The sequence below is a fragment of the Leiobunum rupestre genome, chromosome 4 (assembly GCF_980474605.1).
Source record: "Leiobunum rupestre chromosome 4, qqLeiRupe1.1.hap1, whole genome shotgun sequence".
Lineage (NCBI taxonomy): Eukaryota > Metazoa > Arthropoda > Arachnida > Opiliones > Sclerosomatidae > Leiobunum > Leiobunum rupestre.
Window position 1 is genome coordinate 24,487,121 of NC_143387.1, and position 22,990 is coordinate 24,510,110.

The window sequence follows — 22,990 nt, forward strand, 5'->3', positions numbered from 1 at the left end:
ACTGTCCCTGCCTTTATATCGACCGTATAAAGAAAAAAATTATGTTGAAGTTATCGTCGGGAGAGTTAATTAAATATTAATTTGCTGATATTGGCCGGAAAAGATAGCGCTAGACAAAGATATCCGAGTTACAATACCACGAAGTAATAAATTCACAAACAGGTCCACAGTATTCTTTGTTTTTATTTTTCTATGACTAACTTAGTTACCTAGAACAGTGAAAACTATTACGTAGCCGTTACAAAATCGACATCGGCTAAAAGGTCGTGATACACATTTTGAATAAATCTTTACATTTGGTTAAAAATAGGGTCAATTTGGAAAAACATTTCGGTTGAAAAATAAATATATTATTTCTTTAATGACCAGGAATCTGTCTGAGAAAATATAAGTATATTAATATTAGCGTATGGTAAGATCACTCACGGCTTTGGCCCCGCCTACGAGATAAAAAATCCCCTCGGCACGCGCTACCCTCTCACGTTGTTGTTTGTTAAGTTAACATAGTGACGTCAAAAAACGGTCAGCCACATCGAGACGAAAATCTGCCGCGATTAGCATTCCAAGTAAAGGTATGGATTCCTATTTAAAACCCTGGCAAATAAGTCTTCAATCTGCGACAATTCAATAATTAATTGTATTTAGAAATAAAATAACTAGATTTCCATGCCCTCTACGATAATAGTTAGTGTAGGGAGCTGTTGGCTCGAACGCGTGGCATGCAGGGATTGCCACCACCCTCCTACGCATTGTATCCCGGCCACCTGAATTAATGGCTTCAAAAGTCGCATGATGACTTAGGCCTAAAGTGGTGCCTTGGGTATTAGCCTAGCTGATTATTATTACTAGAGTAAAATTATGATGAAATTAAATTTAACCTTTTTAAATTTAAAACACTTAAATGAGTCAAGTGAAGAGATAAATTAGTAATTTTTTTATTTATCTCTTAACTTTTTAAAATAAATAAAAGTCAATTAAAAAATAAAATTCTAACTAATACATTCGAGCTTTTATTTATTTTAAAAGTGAAAAGAGGAATAAAAAATTACTATTCTGCATCCATGTGCTTCCTCCGTTAAAATTTGCATTTATCTCCATGGCTCTTATTACTCTTAATATTTATATAAAATGGTGCCTAATTATTTGTCTTTTAATATTTATATAAAATGGTGCCTAATTATTTGTCTTTTAATATTTATATACAATAGTGTCTAATTATTTGTCTTTTAATATTTATATAAAATGGTGCCTAATTATTTGTCTTTTAATATTTATATACAATAGTGTCTAATTATTTGTCTTTTAATATTTATATAAAATGGTGCCTAATTATTTGTCTTTTAATATTTATATAAAATGGTGTCGAATTATTTGTCTTTTAATATTTATATAAAATGGTGTCTAATTATTTGTCTTTTAATATTTATATAAAATGGTGTCTAATTATTTGTCTTTTAATATTTATATAAAATGTGTCGAATTATTTGTCTTTTAATATTTATATAAAATGTGTCGAATTATTTGTCTTTTAATATTTATATAAAATGGTGCCTAATTATTTGTCTTTTAATATTTATATAAAATGGTGTCTAATTATTTGTCTTTTAATATTTATATAAAATGGTGTCTAATTATTTGTCTTTTAATATTTATATAAAATGGTGTCTAATTATTTGTCTTTTAATATTTATATAAAATGGTGCCTAATTATTTGTCTTAATATTTATATAAAATGGTGTCTAATTATTTGTCTTTTAATATTTATATAAAATGGTGCCTAATTATTTGTCTTTTAATATTTATATACAATAGTGTCTAATTATTTGTCTTTTAATATTTATATAAAATGGTGTATAATTATTTGTCTTTTAATATTTATATAAAATGGTGTCTAATTATTTGTCTTTTAATATTTATATAAAATGGTGTCTAATTATTTGTCTTTTAATATTTATATAAAATGGTGTCTAATTATTTGTCTTTTAATATTTATATAAAATGGTGCCTAATTATTTGTCTTTTAATATTTATATAAAATGGTGCCTAATTATTTGTCTTTTAATATTTATATAAAATGGTGTCTAATTATTTGTCTTTTAATATTTATATAAAATGGTGTCTAATTATTTGTCTTTTAATATTTATATAAAATGGTGTTTAATTATTTGTCTTTTAATATTTATATAAAATGTGTCGAATTATTTGTCTTTTAATATTTATATAAAATAGTGTCTAATTATTTGTCTTTTAATATTTATATAAAATGGTGTCTAATTATTTGTCTTTTAATATTTATATAAAATGGTGCCTAATTATTTGTCTTAATATTTATATAAAATGGTGTCTAATTATTTGTCTTTTAATATTTATATAAAATGGTGCCTAATTATTTGTCTTTTAATATTTATATACAATAGTGTCTAATTATTTGTCTTTTAATATTTATATAAAATGGTGTATAATTATTTGTCTTTTAATATTTATATAAAATGGTGTCTAATTATTTGTCTTTTAATATTTATATAAAATGGTGTCTAATTATTTGTCTTTTAATATTTATATAAAATGGTGTCTAATTATTTGTCTTTTAATATTTATATAAAATGGTGCCTAATTATTTGTCTTTTAATATTTATATAAAATGGTGCCTAATTATTTGTCTTTTAATATTTATATACAATAGTGTCTAATTATTTGTCTTTTAATATTTATATAAAATGGTGTCTAATTATTTGTCTTTTAATATTTATATAAAATGGTGTCTAATTATTTGTCTTTTAATATTTATATAAAATGGTGTTTAATTATTTGTCTTTTAATATTTATATAAAATGTGTCGAATTATTTGTCTTTTAATATTTATATAAAATAGTGTCTAATTATTTGTCTTTTAATATTTATATAAAATAGTGTCTAATTATTTGTCTTTTAATATTTATATAAAATGTGTCGAATTATTTGTCTTTTAATATTTATATAAAATGTGTCGAATTATTTGTCTTTTAATATTTATATAAAATGGTGCCTAATTATTTGTCTTTTAATATTTATATAAAATGGTGCCTAATTATTTGTCTTTTAATATTTATATAAAATGGTGTATCAATTATTTGTCTTTTAATATTTATATACAATGGTGTATAATTATTTGTCTTTTAATATTTATATAAAATGGTGTCTAATTATTTGTCTTTTAATATTTATATAAAATGGTGTCTAATTATTTGTCTTTTAATATTTATATAAAATGGTGTCTAATTATTTGTCTTTTAATATTTATATAAAATGGTGTCTAATTATTTGTCTTTTAATATTTATATAAAATGGTGCCTAATTATTTGTCTTAATATTTATATAAAATGGTGTCTAATTATTTGTCTTTTAATATTTATATAAAATGGTGCCTAATTATTTGTCTTTTAATATTTATATAAAATAGTGTCTAATTATTTGTCTTTTAATATTTATATAAAATGGTGTCTAATTATTTGTCTTTTAATATTTATATAAAATGGTGTCTAATTATTTGTCTTTTAATATTTATATAAAATGGTGTCGAATTATTTGTCTTTTAATATTTATATAAAATGGTGTCTAATTATTTGTCTTTTAATATTTATATAAAATAGTGTCTAATTATTTGTCTTTTAATATTTATATAAAATGGTGTCTAATTATTTGTCTTTTAATATTTATATAAAATGGTGCCTAATTATTTGTCTTTTAATATTTATATAAAATGTGTCGAATTATTTGTCTTTTAATATTTATATAAAATGGTACCTAATTATTTGTCTTTTAATATTTATATAAAATAGTGTCTAATTATTTGTCTTTTAATATTTATATAAAATGGTGTCTAATTATTTGTCTTTTAATATTTATATAAAATGGTGCCTAATTATTTGTCTTAATATTTATATAAAATGGTGTCTAATTATTTGTCTTTTAATATTTATATAAAATGGTGCCTAATTATTTGTCTTTTAATATTTATATACAATAGTGTCTAATTATTTGTCTTTTAATATTTATATAAAATGGTGCCTAATTATTTGTCTTTTAATATTTATATAAAATGGTGTCGAATTATTTGTCTTTTAATATTTATATAAAATGGTGTCGAATTATTTGTCTTTTAATATTTATATAAAATGGTGTCTAATTATTTGTCTTTTAATATTTATATAAAATGGTGTCTAATTATTTGTCTTTTAATATTTATATAAAATGTGTCGAATTATTTGTCTTTTAATATTTATATAAAATGTGTCGAATTATTTGTCTTTTAATATTTATATAAAATGTGTCGAATTATTTGTCTTTTAATATTTATATAAAATGGTGCCTAATTATTTGTCTTTTAATATTTATATAAAATGGTGTATCAATTATTTGTCTTTTAATATTTATATAAAATGGTGTATAATTATTTGTCTTTTAATATTTATATAAAATGGTGTCTAATTATTTGTCTTTTAATATTTATATAAAATGGTGTCTAATTATTTGTCTTTTAATATTTATATAAAATGGTGCCTAATTATTTGTCTTTTAATATTTATATAAAATGGTGCCTAATTATTTGTCTTTTAATATTTATATACAATAGTGTCTAATTATTTGTCTTTTAATATTTATATAAAATGGTGTCTAATTATTTGTCTTTTAATATTTATATAAAATGGTGTCTAATTATTTGTCTTTTAATATTTATATAAAATGGTGTCTAATTATTTGTCTTTTAATATTTATATAAAATGTGTCGAATTATTTGTCTTTTAATATTTATATAAAATGGTACCTAATTATTTGTCTTTTAATATTTATATAAAATAGTGTCAATTATTTGTCTTTTAATATTTATATAAAATGGTGTCTAATTATTTGTCTTTTAATATTTATATAAAATGGTGTCCAATTATTTTAAAATAGGAGAAAAAAGGTATATTTATCGATATCGGCTATAAAAACTAGCAATGGCAAATATTTTCCCCGACACAGAAATGTCCTTCGGAGAATCTAGGCTATAGGCAGAGAGAGGGTTGGGTGGCGTTGGCGTCTAGGGACGAAGACGATCGGAGAATTCGTCTCTAAAACGAAAGCGAGTAATAGGAACGGAACCCGGCTGTATAGATCCCGCTCATTTTTTGTCGCTCTTTCCACTTGGCGGAAGAAAATTTGAAATCTAGGATTGGTAGTGGGAGTTGCGCGGACCCAAAGGTCGCGACATTTGCTCGTTCGTCGATAAAAAAAAGAAACACGGAGAACTACGGAGTAGTCGAGGGTGTACTACGGGGCCCTGCGACGAAGATACGGAGTTGAAATAACAAATATGGGAAGAACGAAGAAGGCCCCTAAAGCTCGGCTCAATTTCAAGGCTCGGCGGTTTCGCCCCAGAAATCTCCCGCCGCCGCCGACGATCCCGCCTAATACGCTCTCTCCTCTCGCGCCCGCCCCGCGAGTTTATTCCGCGTCTCGCTATTTTACATTTCGATCGCGACCTTCCGTGCAGGGATGCCAGACGAGTGAGTTTACAGCCACTTTTGGCGGTTTTACTGAAAATGTCGATTGGGAAAAAACTTTATGACGGTTTAAAAGTTGGATTATAATAATAATTTTACAATTTCACAGTACAAACTATTTTTAAATAGTTATCAACGAAATTGTTTTTCTATGAAATTAAAAATTTTAATGACAATTTAAAATAATTAAATGGTTGGTGGTTGATTAAAAAACTGTGCTTATGATATTTGCAATACGTGGTAAATACCAATGTAAATAAATTTATACTTGTTTTTATAAATCAACAAATATCATAAAGCCCTAATTTTAGCAACGAAATTTTTAATTATTTTGTAATAATTTTGCCCTAATAAATTTAGAATTTTTTAATAATATAATTTATAATGTCTGATATCGACTAGCGAAATTAAGGTAACCAAACCAAAAATATAAGTAAACAAGTAAAATTGTTTTGGGCGAAAAAAAAACGGCGATTTTGGAGAATCAGTGTTTGGATAAACCCGCACAATTTATCTGGCATCCCTGAAATTTCGGAAGGATGGGGGAGGGGGGGGATACGAACACGCGGAAAACATTCAATTTTGGAAGAAATCGGTAGAGGATGCGACCCCGAAAATTCGAAAACCTCCTTCGCTGACGGCGTGTACATAGAGTCGAAAATCGAACGCGATATGTACACCGAGGTACACGCGCGCGAAAGGAGGATCAAAAATTGAAAGAGGTAATGCGTGTAAACAGATCCGTACAAAATTCATTACGATACAATACATTTGAAATGTTTAAATAAATTCGGGACGCGGAGGGTTGGATGGGTGGGGTGCGACACGTGACTTTGAAAGTAGAAATAGCGCCATACACTTCCGCCAGAGAGCGCTGGAGGGTGGGATGAATAGGTTTTCTGGCGCTAAGCCGCTGGAAGCTGCTAGCTCTCCTCGGGCGTTGACGAAAAGACGGATGGCTGACAGCTGGGCTCTGGCGATAAGTGATAGCTAGGCCAGAGTAAAGCCTCTTTTGCCGGCGATACATACGTGGCGAGAGGGGAAAAAGAATCCAGGGGCATCGGCCCTCTCATCCCAGCTTCCCTGCAAAAACCCAGGTCGACAGTCGACACGAATCTTCTACAAGCGCGCTTTTCCTTTTTGCTTTTATTAAAGACGAAAAATTTCCAAAACTTCTGCTAGCTTTCATTTTATCCCGCGAGAGGGGGCTTCTAGACACAATGACGGCGAAAAGAGCGCCACGTGCCCGAGGATAAACTTTCAATACGAAAAAGTAGGGAAATTTTTATCTTTATTTCACGGCGTTCGGTATTGGAAGTCCACTCGTAAATCAGAATAAATATTACGCGTGACACTTAAATAATACCACTGGATGTTGCTTCGAGTTTAAATATCAGTGGCGAATTAAATGTAAACTCGGATGAAATCAGAAAACATAAGACTCGCCTTAAAGCATCCATGGCGAACTTTGTAGTATGTGTTTCTTTAGTTAGCGAAAGGGTGTTTTAGTTCGACTAAACAATGGAGGTTAAGTCACAAGGTTGGAAAAAAGCCGGCTTTTTTTGAAAAAATCCAGACCAGTGGTTTTAATTGGCTATATCTAGTTTTTGGTTATAACCGGCTAAAATATAAACAGTACCTTTTACTTATGTAAGTAGAAATTGTCTGCAGTTATTGTCGTAAATAAGAAACTAAACAAATAAAGCGAAATAACTATATAAAATAACTGAATTCTTTTGATTTCCTCGGGAAATTGCCCCTAGTTTTTGTGTATGACAGAAGCGAGGCAGTGAACTTTGGAACTTTAAACCTACCGAAAAACTGGTAAAAGTAAACCAGTTTCTAAATATGAAACAAAAAATAAACTAAATTTCTAAATAAAAACTATTAATTTACTAAAATATTCATGTTGTAATTTTTTTTTTAAAAAGCCACAAAAATCTGGATTTTTTCAAGTGGCTATAACCGGATTTAACCAGGTGGCTATAGCCGATATGGCTGGTTCTATGCCAACTCTGTTAAGTCAGCTAACGAAAAGGTGTAGATGAAACTTGTAGGAGTGTACAAACCTACAAAAATTTCTGGTGCTGAATTAACCTCTCTAATACTGAAATTTGAGTTACGCAACAAGCGTTTGACTGGTTACAATTTACGCCAATCGAAAGAGTTTTTTTTTCTTAATTATACTTACGGCTCCCACTACAACAAGGAACCAAACTAGAGTTTTTAATTTTCCGGAAAAATTTCCGGAAAACTCGGCAAATCGGAAATAAAAAATTGAAATAAATTACATTTTAGGGGTTTTTTTTTTAACTTTTTATCGATAAAAATGTCTAATAACAGTAAACATACTACAAAACATTAATAGTGTTACATTGTTAATCAGTTTAAACTAGTCTAGAGGTTTAGTTTTACTTTTATATTCGAAAAAATGAGGCGAAAATGTCGCTTCATTTAAATTTGCAAAAAATATTAGAACAGGGTTCATACAACATTTGGAAAATTAATTTCCCTGATATTTCCAGGTTTTCTCCTGGAAATTTCCCTGATATTTCCAGGTGCTAAAGCACCGTATGTTTTCGTTTAATCAAAAAAATTATATATAATTATTGAGGCGCTTCCAGACTCAAACGAATTTCCCTGATATATCCAGGTTTTCGTTAAATATTTAAATTTCCCTGATATCTCCCTGATTTATTGGAAATAATCTGTTTCACTGATATTTCCAGGTTTTCCAGGTTTGTATGAACCCTGTAGAAAGTAAGAGAAAATTTTCAATAAAAAAATGCCTCTCATTTTCCGAAAAATTTCCCGAGCAGAAAATTTTCGGACTTACAACACTAAACCAAACACTACTAAAGTTAACTGTCAAGTATTTTACTTTAATGTAAAAGCGAATTATTTTGAAAATTGAAAATACATAGACATTTGTCGCCCACGACTAAGCGTATAATACCCCTATTAGTTCGGCTTTCGTTTCTAAAATACGAAGTAATTTGCGCTTCCTAGTTAACCGAAAATGATGTAGCCTATTAGTAATTTAGTATATGAAGCATAACGAGAAAAATAAGCCGTCGATGAAAGAAAGTACGAAAGGGAACTAAGCCTCTGTCTAGTAATCGGTTTAAAGGGAAAAACCGATACGAAGACACTCGTCCAATTGAACATCGACTCGAGGCGTAAGAGGAGGACCGGCAGTCTTTCGGACAAGCGACTGACTAATTATCCGAACGAGAGAGGGAGAAATGCGTAAAGGAAGCTAAGACAAAAGGTATATATTCATTCGGTAGCGAAGTCGGCAATCGTAAAGAGAAGGGCAGTCTTAAAAGCATCTTTTAATTAGGCCACCTTTGGGAGAAAACGACTGGTGCACCGTCGAGGAGCGATTAGAGGGCGCCCGGAGCCCCACTCGGAGAGAGAAGGTTCGGCCTTCGGGTGTCATTAGAAAAAGTAGTCGCTATCTTATTAAGTCCAGCGTTCGCCTAATGAGAAGACGTTTGGACGCCGAGAAATTACCTTTCCAACGATTTGACAGCTCTTCTGGATCGTGCGGCCAGAATTAACGTTTTCTAAGAAGGATCAAACAGAACGTGACAGCGCCCAAAAAATTGACGGATTAACGAACCTCATATTCCGCACTTTCACCGGCTATCTTTAAAAGGGAATTCAAATCTATGGATACTATTTTGTAAATGAGATTTATAGAGAAAGTTCCAACTTCTACGATGTACCACAAATGTATTTATTTATATTTCGGGAATAAACGTTTACAGGGTTCGTACAAATTTTTTCGGAATTAAATTCCCTGACATTTCCAGGTTTTCCCTGACCACATTGGCCATTTTTGTAGAATAAAAGAATGGTTTGAGGTAAAAATATTGAAAAATATTTTCTTTCAAAATTTTATTTGCCTGAATTTTTTTGAGGTCATTTTAAAATTCCCTTACTTTTAGGGATCATTTTAAAATTCCCTTACTTTTAGGGATCATTTTAAAATTCCCTTACTTTTAGGGACCATTTTAAAATTCCCTTACTTTTAGGGACCATTTTAAAATTCCCTTACTTTCAGGGACCATTTTAAAATTCCCTTACTTTTAGGGACCATTTTAAAATTGCCTTACTTTTAGGGACCATTTTAAAATTGCCTTACTTTCAGGGACCATTTTAAAATTGCCTTACTTTTAGGGACCATTTTAAAATTGCCTTACTTTTAGGGACCATTTTAAAATTGCCTTACTTTTAGGGACCATTTTAAAATTCCCTTTCTTTTAGGGACCATTTTAAAATTCCCTTTCTTTTAGGGACCATTTTAAAATTCCCTTTCTTTTAGGGACCATTTTAAAATTCCCCGACTTTTCCAGGTTGTGTACGAACCCTGGTCTAAACATTTTAGCTAATTGAACTCCGTCATTTGTACTTTGCTTGTAATTATAACAATGAGCTTATCAACAAAATTCAAAACCGGATAAAGAAAATAAGAAAGCAGCCCCGTGGAACCAAGATAAGAGCCGATCATAGTCGCAGTTTTGGGCGAGGCAGACCCCCCGTAAGTTTACGATGTGTTTTTTAAAAGAAGATACTTGCTAAAAAAACGCCTAAAGGTTCGTGCAGTTTACTGTCGCGAGCATGGGTACAAAAGATTGGGTAATTATGTCATAAACCCGAAGATTTTGGTGTAGCATTTCTTAGTAACAGTTCTGGGAATTGCGTTATTTTTGAAAGGGGAATCCGGATACAGCTGTTTGTCGTAACTCGTAAAAGCGAAAAGAATGAGAAAACGTAACCAGAATAACAAAAGAGGTGTTTGGGTAAAGATGAAAATGGCATTTTCGGGAAAACACTCGTTTTTAAGGGTTGTTTCCGCCAAATTTGGGTGAAGCAGATACCAACGAAAATGGAGCTTTTCTAAATTGACCTTGAATCGTAATTTAACATTATAAGGCACCTCAATCTCTTTGTAAATTAAATAAGGCAATGCGCCAAAAATGGGAGAAGGAATAACAAATACAACGACGATTTGATGGCCTTTGTTTACCGCCTCTTTTAACTCGAACCCTAAGCTGTTTTTGAAAAGCTACGGAAGAAAATTCGATCTCCATCTCTCGAGTAAGGATAAAAGATGCGGTTTGTCCATTAACTTTCCCCTTCTCTCCCGCTAATCAGTAAAAAGGATGCGAAAAAAGAAAGTATGGATAGAATTTACTTTCTTTTATACAATAATTGAAGCCGAGTCGAATCAACAGCGCGTACGCGATAGGGTACTGTCAGTTTGTTTCGACAGCGCGAGGCCAATGGGTGCTCCACCTCCAATAAATTCGGTTCACGCTGTCAAACGCAGTTGGCAGTAACGCTAGCGGTATAGTCGTCCGTCGACTAACAAAAAAAAATGAAAAGTTAAACACGGAAAAAAAAGGTGAGAGTGAAAAATCGGTTACGTTAACGACTCTGGTTTTGAGTTCCGCCCACCCTGAATATTTGACCCAGCCCCGAATTCCGTGGCCCATTTTCCAGGCCGCCGCCGACGGTAGGCTAGCTTATCTGGGACGGCAATCGAGGACACGAATTTCGGATACGGCGAAAGCGTTTTCTACCTATAGACACAACGTAACAAAAAAAGACCGGCTGATTTTAGACGTAGTTAAACGATTTTTTTTGCGGGGAAAAAGTTTCTTTAATGTTTTACTTTTTGGGCAAAACGGCGGTGAAGTAGCCGAGACCGGTAGGACGCCCAGTTCTACCGCTAAACACCCCTAAAAGCCCCAACGGAAAATCTAGAATTCCTTCTTCCCTATCAAAATCTGAAATCTACAAACGTTATTTCATCGCGAATTCCGACAGTTGAGAGATAGGCCGGGTCAAAATTGAAAATACACCTTTCCCCCCTCCCTCCCTAAATGATGCCTTGTCGACTGGAGTCATAAATTCAGTCTATTTTAACTATGCCGCCAAAGATTTGGTAATTTAGAAGTTCATTGATTTAAACCAAAATAAAAACCTGATAAAATATACCTTAAAACAAGTTGGCAAGCCAAAATATACCTCTTCTCGGAAGAGTTTTTAATTTTCAGCGAAGCGTAACTGTATCCGTGGTTCTGCGGTAAAACGCTCACCTGTCGTTCAAGAGGGCTCGGGTTCGAATCCCAGCCGATTAAAAAATTATACTACACCCAATGACAAAAAGAGGGCGCTTTTGGAAAAACCTTTTCCCTGATTCTAAGAAACTGCGTACGCAGTGATTACCCTTTGCCCCGAAAATTCGAACGCGTTCGCTGGCCTGACAGACAGACAGACAGACACGGTGGTTGTATAACCCCTCCTAGGGTACAAAGTCCCCTCGGAGAGGTAAAAATGGAAATCGTAATGGATTACACTACACCTTCGGTTTGAATGTCAGTTTTAAGCATTAAAATTGGTGAGAAACTACGTGAAAACTGGTTTAAGCGATAATATGACCAAAGTTACAGCTCAAACCACAAATGTCAAAATCACCATATAGGATACAGAACACCTGATCGTATTTTTTTTTAATATTGACATTTCCAGGACATTCAATCGGGTTAAATTTCAACGCTTGCTAGTTCAAAAATGAGAGCAGCTTGCTTCCAATACGAAACGAAATATTTTGATACGAAACAGAATTTATTTTCGGTATACGATTGTAACGTTAAAAAAATTTTAAACCATAAACATACAATTTATGAAATCGTAAACAATCGCCACTAGGGAGGGTATAACGAATGGTAACAGTCTATAATAAGCGTCCCAAATTTTAGCTGTCACTCTACTCTAGATCAAGAGCCCAATGGAATTCAATTAACTATTGATATCCGCAGTCTTGGGATCTAAAAGGTCCAAATTGTTCTTTTCTTATTAATAAAAAAAAGGCAATAGTAGACAAATGTTTTCAATAGGAGGGCCCCCTGGTGGAAGAAACGGGCTTAATAAAGAAATATGGCTGTCATTTTGAAATAAACCGCCTGGACAAGATTTGCCTCACCCGCGCTGGCCCGGGATTCCTTATCCCTCTTGACGTTCTATTCAGCCAAAGCGGCCGCGGTCGGCCCTTTTGGAAAGATAAATTTTTTATATCGCCTAATTATGATAAACAAAAGATGGAAAGGGTAACCCCCCCCCCCTCGTCGAAATTGATAGATCGAAGCGAAGGAAAAAGTCAAAAAGAGAAAAGCAAGTTGACATTTTTCAAACAACACCCCTTTCACGAAAAAAACCTGGAAAGCCGCTGCCAAATTGAATTATTACTCATGGAGTTAGAATTTCTGAAGGACTGCGTTTAGACACTCACTCCTTATATAATATCGGAGCTTAAAAATGGAATGACCTCGGTTTAAAAAGATTAAAACGCTCGTTGCTATATTTTGGGGTGTAAGATAACTTTTATGCCCGAATCTCTATCACTAAAGGGCGGACGATCTCGAAAAAGAACCAATTTTGTTTGGTAATAATGCGAAAATAGTTGTTTAATTAATTTTTACCATAACCGATGACAGGTCGGGTTTTAAATTATTTATTAAATTTCATTACATATTTAATTAAATTATATAATATTTAATTTAATATTTAGTACGCTCTATACGCGACATTTTGTCTAAAAAATAAAAGTAATTAAGTAGAAATTAAAATATGGAAAAAAATATTATGTTAAGTTGTATTCTTTTGGGTTCACCAAACTCGCAAAACGAACCAAATATTAGTTTTAATTTATCCATTTCGCAAAACGTACAAAATATTCTTTTATAGCTCACCAAACTCGCAAAATGAACAAAATATTAGTCATTTAGTTTACCATATCGCAAAACGAACAAAATATTAGTCATTTAGTTTACCATATCGCAAAACGAACAAAATATTAGTCATTTAGTTTACCATATCGCAAAACGAACAAAATATTAGTCATTTAGTTTACCATATCGCAAAACGAACAAAATATTCGTTTGTAGTTCGCCATCTCGCAAAACTAACTGAACATTCGTTTTAGTTTAGCTAATCTCGCAAATCTAACTAAACATTCGTTTGTAGTTCGCCATCTCGCAAAACGTACAAAATATTCGTTTGTAGTTCGCCATCTCGCAAAACTAACTAAACATTCGTTTTAGTTCACCAATCTCGCAAGCGATGGCGTTAATACATTTATTATACGCTCGTCGCCATATTTTGAGATAAATACGCGTCCCGGTAAAGCGAAATACCTTTCCAAACAAGAGTAAATCTATCGAGCTAACACAAACACACATCAATTGAAATTCCTTTAAGCTCACGACCCAAGTGCCTAGTTTGTTTTTAGAAGCTAACCGTAAATGAAAGAGCTACGGGCCGAAGGTGCGAGAGGACACCCCTTTTCGAGAAAAGTCATTTGGTAGGGGCGAGAGACATACGCGGGTAGTCAACTGGGGGAGAGAATAAAAAAGAGAGCGAGAGCATAGGGGCAGGGGCGAGAGTGGTGCTTAGTCAACTAGTGATATATAGATTGCTCCATCCAGTTAATATAAGAGCGAACAAAAAAACGAGAAACAACTTGAAGACGGAGAGCTTTGAAAATGCAAAAGGTTAAAAACAGCGGCTTAACTTCGAGAGGGGGGGGGGCACGCAAAAGGGGGTTTGTCCGACCACCTTGGTCATCCATCAATGTGACTGATCCGTACGAAGCGGTGGAGAGTCAGGGGTCAAGCCGACAGCCTATCCTCAACAACGCGCGCTTCTATTTCTTAGTCAAGGATCACTCTCTCTTTCTCCGGTTCTATAACGTCAACGCGGCCGTATTACTCAAAAAGCGGTCAGACTTAAATTGCATTTTCCCTTTCATAATTTATGGATATGAAGAGTCAAACGGCAAGGTTGATTTATAAGCGGGAACCGGCTCTCTTTTCCTTCCGAGGCTTCTTTTCCGCCATTGCCAATATTTATTGCGTAGCTCTTACAACGTAACAACCCCAAACATTATCTTCAGGCGCCCGAATAAAAAGGAGATCTCATTTCGTTTCAGATTGAGTGCCTCAAAATAGCCCTACCAAACTGAATAGAATCTTAACCGCAAGCATCCGAAAGGTGCACTGACGAGTTTGTTTATAACAAAATGGCGGTCGAGTTAGGGTTATACGAAATTTCTATTCAAGATGGAAGGTACCTTTCCTTGACTGTAAAAATGAAGACGTCACGCGAAACCTACAGTGATATAAAAATCACCTTTAGTTTTCGCCAGATAACTTATTTAACGAACCTTAAATTAAATGGTTTGCTGTTGTAAAAACTGCTCGTTGCATTGGAAGACTGAACTACGAACTTTAGAGATTTTAACACAATGAACTACGATATACAGAGTTTTTAACACCCGAACTACGATATACAGAGTTTTTAACACCGTCAACTACGATATACAGAGTTTTTAACACCGTTTACTACGAACTACAGAGTTTTAACACCGTGATCTACGATATACAGAGTTTGTATATCGTAGTCCACGGTGTTAAAAGAGTTTAAACACCGTGGACTACGGTAATAGTGAGTGTAGGGAGCTGTTGGCTGGAACGCGTGGCATGCAGGGCTTGTCACCACCCTCCTACGCATTATAACCCGGTCACCTGAATTAAAAAGGCTTCAAAAGTCGCTTGATGACTTAGGCCTAAGGTGGTGCCTTGGGTATTACCCTAGCTGATTATTATATCCTACGCATTGTAACCGGCCACCTGTTTAAGGCATTGTAAGTCGCTCGATGACTTGGGAATAAGGTAGAACCTTGGGTATTAGCCTAGCCTAGCTAATATACAGAGTTTTAGCCGCCCACTGAATTAATTATGATTAAATTACGAATTAAAAGAGCTTCACGTGGTAAAATCGTTTCGTAAACTAGACCAGTAAACAATTAAGACTTCTACTAGTACCCTAAATGTCAAAGACCTCCGTGATTGGACGGCGCTAAAAAAGAAACGGCGAGGGCTGCAGCGGGGAGAATCCAATCGATTTTCCTATTAATTTCATCCCACTATCCAATGAAACAATATAGGGAAGTTTCTCCCGTTCAAGCGGCGGCGACCAGAAAACGCGAGATGGAAGAAGAAAAAGTCATCTAGAAACAAACGAAAACTAAAGCAATAGCTCTTCCCGATGTTGCGCGGCCCCACTTTCGCTCTAAGGGTCGGAGACTCTCCAGCCCACGTCAGAAACGAGAAAATGGGCCCAGCAGTCAGTCGCGGACATTACAAGTTGCCAATATGTAAGCCCCAGCCGCCGCCTAAACAACGTGAATTATTTACTAGGCCCAATATCCGGCCTGATATGAAACCCAATTACTCCGCGGCCCACCCGAGAGAAAATATAAAAGGGAACCTGGCCCGACAGCGCCATATAAGTGGCCGATCGCTCCGTGATCGGTTGACGGCTCTGTTAAAGGCCGAACTCGCCATTGGTGGCCTTCGACGGCGATGTCCTCTGACGCGGCCGAATATCCCAGACTCATTCCGTTACAAATAAGAAATTGGTAATAAGGGCCCCGCAGGAAAGAGAGCCTTCCTAATACGACCGAGAAGAAAAAACGAGCCCTCTCGACGTAAGAACCCATTTTATCCAGGCACAATCTCTACACGCGCTCCGCTAAAATTAACGTTGCCTACTTGACCGCCGTTGCCTGTATAAGAAGTCCGAGATGAGCCATAAGGGACGAGACACCCGAAAGAGGAATATGGAGTCGAGTGCGCCGGGATAGATCATTTCTAAGGAGATCGAGACTGAGCATTGTGCTCCGGAGAGCCGACGGATTATATGGTCCGAGCTCTTCGCCGACTGCCATTATAACCATCACACAACCTCCGTCTATTGAGCTTCCGTAATCCCAGTCTGGCACAGAGACCCAAGTGTTAACGCCACTGACCAGGCGATGGACCACGGTAGAATATTAACCCATTTTGGTTTAAAAAAATTGTTATCCAAATGTATTCATTTACTGGGACAGAATCACCCGTTTGTACTTCAAAATGCCAACTGCTTAATGCACAACTACCCTTAAATACAAAGGTGGGGTGGCGGAGTGGTTAGCACTTTCGCCTCGCAGCAAGAGGAGCCGGGTTCGAACCACTCCATCTGCGTAGAGTTTAAGTTCTCTCCCCGCTGGTTAAAGGGGTTATCCCCCGAGATATTCGGCTTCCCTTTCCCATAAAAACTTGCTGGGGTTAACGGTAATTGTAAATGTAGGGAGCTGACGGTTGGCTCGCGTGGCATGAAGGGCATTGTAACCCGGCCACCTGTTACTTGATCACGCACAAGCAGCATTGCTTATGTGGTCGAAGGTGGTATTAGCTCTATTTGAAAAACGATTGTCTACAATTAATGAACAGGAATAAGCCTTTCTATAAAGTCCTTACGCTTGCCGAACTTGTTTTAATGTATCGCTTTCGTCACGAGATACGTAGGAGTTCAGTTAAATTTTTTTAAGGTTAGATTTTTATAAAAAGGGCGACTCGTTGAATTTTAATTTATGTCTTGTTCAACTTGTTAAAATTCTCCACGCGCTCTTTAATATTTTAGCTCGTGATTTTTTTTTATTTCAGGGAACACGCGCGAAATCGCTCGAGCCCATTTACGCTAAAATATCTAGAAGCGCGTGGAACTTTTCAACAAATTGAATAAGACAGAGTTTATGCTAGCGTATATTGGCTATCATAGTGAAACGTCACTTCTACGTCACGATTGACGCGCCCGATACATCTAAACAAGATGGTCAATGTTACTTAATAGAATGGCCTTTTGACTAGTAAATAATTATTTTGGAAAAGCTTCAGATTTAATTTTGAAAGGGTTGCTATTTGCGATGACAAAATGTTTATAATTCTTAAAATTAGTATTAAACCGCAAATTAATAGTTTAAGTAATTAAAATTATGTCTATAGAGAAAATACATTATTCGTAGTTAATAGCTACAGAAAAAAAACCTTTGGTTCGGATTTATAACTATTTTAGTTTCTTCGTACCTTAGCTCGTAGAAACTATACCGCCTTACTTTCCAAATCGATAAACCGAAGCGGTACACCCCCGTTTGGGTAAAAGGTAGACACCAAATTGAGTCTTCGGTCTTTAGTGCAGGGGTAAAAACCCTATATCTACACCAGGCAACTGAAAACCTAAAGCTGACTGCTGGAAAAAAAAAAAGGGAAATTCAATCAAAAGATCCCCTGGTCGAACTTATAAAACAGGCTAGCCTGGCAAAACGAAGGCGTGATCTGAATACGCGAGCGACACCGCTAAGGTCCCAGAGGCTCGCGGTGTTCCTAGCGGGGCAAAAAGGGCCTCGTACCGGTTGATAGGCTCGCGCCACCACGACCCCCGAAAAACCAGCACACGGCGAAGAGCGAGCGGTCTGCCATAAATTAAATTAGTTGATGCCTACAAACTGCTAAATGCAATTTAGACGGTGTCTTCGACCTCTCATTATTCAAGACAGCCTACCGAGACATTGACAGTTAATTGGAGAAACGCTCGGAGAGAATAAAGAAGAACGTCCACGCGGGACACGGATAGCAGAAACCAAAATTGACGGCCAACAACCACACCGTATACCAAGGCGTTATCCGTGGAAAACTAAAGAAGGGTTAAGAAAAAAAATCAGGTTCGCGTTGTGTCGGCTCATAAATAAAGCCGAGTGGTTTCAGTCGGCCTTTATTAGTTAGCGCGTCGATATTCAAATTTAAGGCTACGACGAAATCGCTCAAACGAGTTAGTCTTAAAAAGATAAGCCAAAGTCAGAAATATTGGAGGCGGAAAAAAAACATACTATAAATTTCTGTTAGCGAAAACTCAGCGTGTATGTGTAACAAGTTGTTAGGTCGGAGTACAACTTGTACAGAAAAAAAAATCGTTTTTTAACCTGAACTTTCGAGTCGACTTGAAACGAGGTTATGAATCGAACCACCGTTCGGTTTATCGAATACTAGAAAATCTAATTCAACGGTAAAATGGATCATGGATATGGTTGCCTTTTGGTATCCGCTCAATGGTTACCGGATAAAATAGATTTGTTTTGATATTTACAAAAACCGTCAGCGGTAATGTGAATTATTAGAATACTTGTTAAATAAACCTAAAAAGTCAGCATATTTCCGAGGGACTTCCCGTAAGATTACATAATAATCAGCTAGGCTAATACCCAAAACATCGCCTTAGGCACAAGTCATCTAGCGACTTTTAATGCCTTTAATTCAGGTGGCCGGGTTACGACGCGTAGGACGGTGGTGGCAAGCTCTTCATGTCCACGAGCCAACAGCTCCCTATACTCACTGTTACCGTTAACCGTTAGGATGGACAGGGGAAACCGATGAACTCGGGGGTGGAGGAACCCCAAAAGCCAGAGTTTTCACCCAGTGCCACGAGATGGGATCGAACTTGGATCCTCATGTTGCTAAGTACTAAAATTCCACGCTTTTTTAAAATGGAGATTTTTGGTTTTTAAGTGGTCAAAAACCTTTTCAGCTGCCATGGCAAATCGAATGGGTAGTGCAACGTCTCCTTTTGGGAAATTTCATATCTCATATAGGTCTTCATTAACGCTTGACTTTGAACCAAATCGGAAATAAAAACCTCCGTTAGTACCGCGAAGAGCATCTTAGTGGCGTTCTATCTCATCCAACTTGTTTCAACGGAGCCAGCCCCTTTTTTCGGAGAAACCTCCTTCAAGTTTCCTTGACCCTGGCGAGGCTCGAGATCTTACAATCCTGTTTGAAGGAGGAGGACGAAGAATCCGAGCCATCTACTGACTCGAATATGACGCAGCCAACTATACAATCGCGGTGGAAAGTAAGAACCTTCGAAATGAATTTGCAATCGGCCGCCGTTCTTAAAATAAATAACTGATTGTGTTCTTCAATCCCGTGATTTATACGGCGGCTACTTCGAAAACGTCTAGACAATTTCAATTAGAATTTTCGATTTCGATAAGCCGCCGTGTGGTAATTAGAGATTCCAGGAAGTGAATTTTTACGCGTGATCATTCGCGCCGTTAAAGATAGATGTCGATAGGGACGTAGGCCAATTCTTATCTGTCTTAAAACTAAATAGAAAACGAATACCATCTCAGACTGCGTGATTAGTTACGAAAAGCGAAAAGAAATTACAAGCGCTTTGATTTATTCCGACTTAATATAGAAAACAAAAAATTCGGAAAAATTCCTTTTAAATTAAAAGGAGACCATATTTTTTAATAATATATTATGTTAATTTGAGGGAGATTCGCGAATAAAACTGAAGCTGGAGTGCTTAAGTGAAGAGATAATTACTGCAAATTTCATATGGTAAAATATTAAAATTTAAGTGTTTGAAGCGATATGTTAAATTTTATAAAATAATAAAATTGTAGTAATTCCAGTTGTACCAATTTCAATTTTATCCATTTGACATAATTAATAATTCTTTTCTGTACAAGTTGTCTGCTCATGGCAACATTTTCTACATGAAATAAAGTAGTGTTGTAAGTCGGAAAAATTTCCGGAAAATGACCGACGAATTTTCCCCTAAAAATCTTACCAATTTTACCGAAAAAATTAAAAAAGTTTTCATTCAATGATTTGTCTAATATTTGGTTGCGGAATTTTCGCCTCATTTTTTGGAATCTAAAAGTAAAAATAAACCGCCAGAGTAGTTTTAACTGATTAACAATGTAACACTATTAATGTTTTGTAGTATGTTTACTGTTATTACACATTTTATATCGATAAAAAGTAAAAAAACATTAAAAACCCTAAAAAAAGTAATTTATGTTTCAATTTGATATTTTTCCGATTTGGGGAAATTTTTGCTCATTTATTTTTTCCGGAAAATTAACAACTCTAGAATAAAGCTACTAAGTGAGGTCATCAGTCCAACTGCACTTAATCAACGTAACTATATTAACCAGTTTCTTTAATTAAAATTAAATTTTTGACGATCAGTTTCCACAGCGTAGACAAGACCTTTATTATCCTTGACCAACGAAACAAGCATAAATGATAATCGACAACCTAAAATGGTTGGACAATGGTCGACTGTAATAAGTGAAATATTAATGAATGAATAACCAGGAGGGAGAGAGTGTACTGACTAGTTACTAGTGACGACAAACTATAGGAAACCAACCTAGTCGGGTCTATTTCGACATTCGTGATCAATATACAGCGAGCGAATATGTCTCGACAGCAAGGATGAACGGGGGTCCCTCTACATTGAAGCGTACGACAGAGGTCATAGTGAGAGGCGGGAGGATTACCGGCAAAACAGCGCTTTTGAGGAAAGAGCCAGAGCATATGGCCAGAACGACACGGAGCGCCATTAGGCCTGCCAAGTTTCCAAGCATTTTTCTTTCGACGCAATGAGAGCCTAGGACAAATTTCCCCGAAATGTTTTATGGTATACTTGAGTTGATTGCCTAGTTCATCATAGTGGCGCGGCCCAGAGCCGGCTATTTTTAAAAAGATTCATCCACCTCTAAATAGAAATTCGACAATGTTTACGACGATATCCGAGCATAAATCTGCCTAGTTCCGATACAGAAAGGATAGAAACATTTTTGTTTCGGGCTATCGAGGCGACGATGGACGGGATGGGAATCTCTAAATTATTACCCCCTATCGAATACCTCCTCCTCCAAAAAGTATATACGCGTAACGTAACCAATTTAGAGTGCGCGTCATAAATAAAGATTGATTTGATAGTGGCTTTGGCTTGTTTATGGGCTTTGCCAAAAATACGGCCTACTAGCTCGACAAGGTACGTTGGCTATATTTCACAAGATCGCATTAGTTAATGATGAGAGTATTTGGTGAAATTTGTTCAATTTATACACGTCCAAATTGAACCAACAATGTTTCGCGGGAAAATAATACACTTGTGGAAAACTCGAGCGCGCAGCAACACCTTCTGTCCTATTATTGATTCCTTGAACTACGTTAAAAACTACGCCTGGTGTAAAAGATTTGGAGCACAGAGTTTATTCCGACTCTAGCCTAAGTACAGTGTACAAGACTTCACGCCAAACGGTGAATTACCGAAATGTAAACACGATCGCGTAATTAGGAACGATCGGAACATCCTGTTTAGTGACGTGTCTCTGATGTCCTTCCGTTTGTCATTCGTCAAAATTTTCGCTACAAATCGTTGCTGACTGTTTGTCCATAATTGATTCTGATGATATTTGTTGTACTTCGCAATGATAAGTATCAAGGTCCTCTTATAACCCGCAGATATCGAACGTTTTATCGCTTGACGTAATTACGAAACTGACCAATTTAATCAAAGCCCATGAAATTGTTTAAACAATTATATATCCAACGAATGATAATTTTGGCTTTTGAAAGCCTTATTTTCCAATTTCAAATGATTATTCGACCCTTTAACCACGAAGAACGACACAATTTTTATCCCTTAAGTAAAAATGACTTTTACTTCGTGGATCTTATGCCCAGTTTGTCAAAATATAATAGAAGAAATATAATAAAATGGTTACGCGACTACCATAAAATCCGCCATTTAGAACGAACCGTACAGGTATGAAAGTAAATATAAATTGTACTCACTTCCAGAGGAGATAGGAGGCGACTAGGATGGCGACCAGAACGACGGAGGAACAGACGACGATGATAGGCAGCGAAGGGAAGGCGGTTTGCGTGTACTCGGCGCCGACGGGCTCCAAGTGGCAGAACTGCAGGTCCGACTGGTCACCGGCGGCCCCGTTCCGGCACAAGTCCAGCGAGGGTGGCGGCGGGGGCGGTGGAAGCAAGAACTGAGGCGGCGGAGGTGGCCCGGGACAGTCGCAGTAATTGCGTTCGGACACTTCCTCCGAATCCCAGAAATGACTCAAATCCACCAAGCTCTTCTCATCGGCGTCCATGACAAGCTAACCGCGAACGCCGGTTGCCCCCAGACAAACTTAACCCTGTCAAAGAAAAAAACGATCAGGATTAAGAACCTTGTCACCAAACAGTAGGTGGATACTTTTAGCTTGTTCCGCTACAAAAGGTTTGTACACCTTTTACGCTAAATTACACTATTCGCTTGTTCCGCATTACTCTACACTGTCAAGGTCAAAGTATTGGGGTTATACACTTTTTACTCCTCCTCAAAAAGCAGATTTAATACAGTAAAAGCCTCTTTTTCGTTCAAGCTGAACTTTTCTGTTTTAACAATTACATAATTGAATTATCTTTTTCTTATTAGGCTGAACGTTCCTCTAGAGCTTAAATTAATTTTGATAAATATAATATTAATAGTTAACGAGATATAAGGTCCTAACTAAAGGGTAGTTTGGACACTTGCCCAACTTGTTTAGCTCCGGGGGTCCGAATTAAAACGTAATAACTTACTTTTAATTTAAAATTGTCAAAATTATTTTACGCACTAAACCAGAGGCTGTTCTACACTTAAATATTAATTTTATAAGTTAAAATACAAAATTAAAAGAGTTCAGCTTGAAATAGCGCGAAAGTAGACAATGG

The 22,990-nt window shown here is 35.4% G+C and overlaps 1 protein-coding gene across 6 annotated transcripts in view; it reads right to left on the bottom strand.

Moving 5' to 3' along the window:
• The window catches only part of pxb (putative Hedgehog signaling attenuator pxb), a 291,061-nt gene that overhangs the window by 117,978 nt on the left and 150,093 nt on the right, over nt 1–22,990 (bottom strand). For all 6 annotated transcript variants that reach the window (XM_090173160.1, XM_090173164.1, XM_090173165.1 and 3 more), the window contains one exon: nt 22,073–22,431. In XM_090173160.1, the coding sequence (XP_090029286.1) occupies nt 22,073–22,386 (314 nt within the window). In that variant the 5' untranslated portion in view covers nt 22,387–22,431. The remainder of the gene's footprint in view (nt 1–22,072; nt 22,432–22,990) is intronic.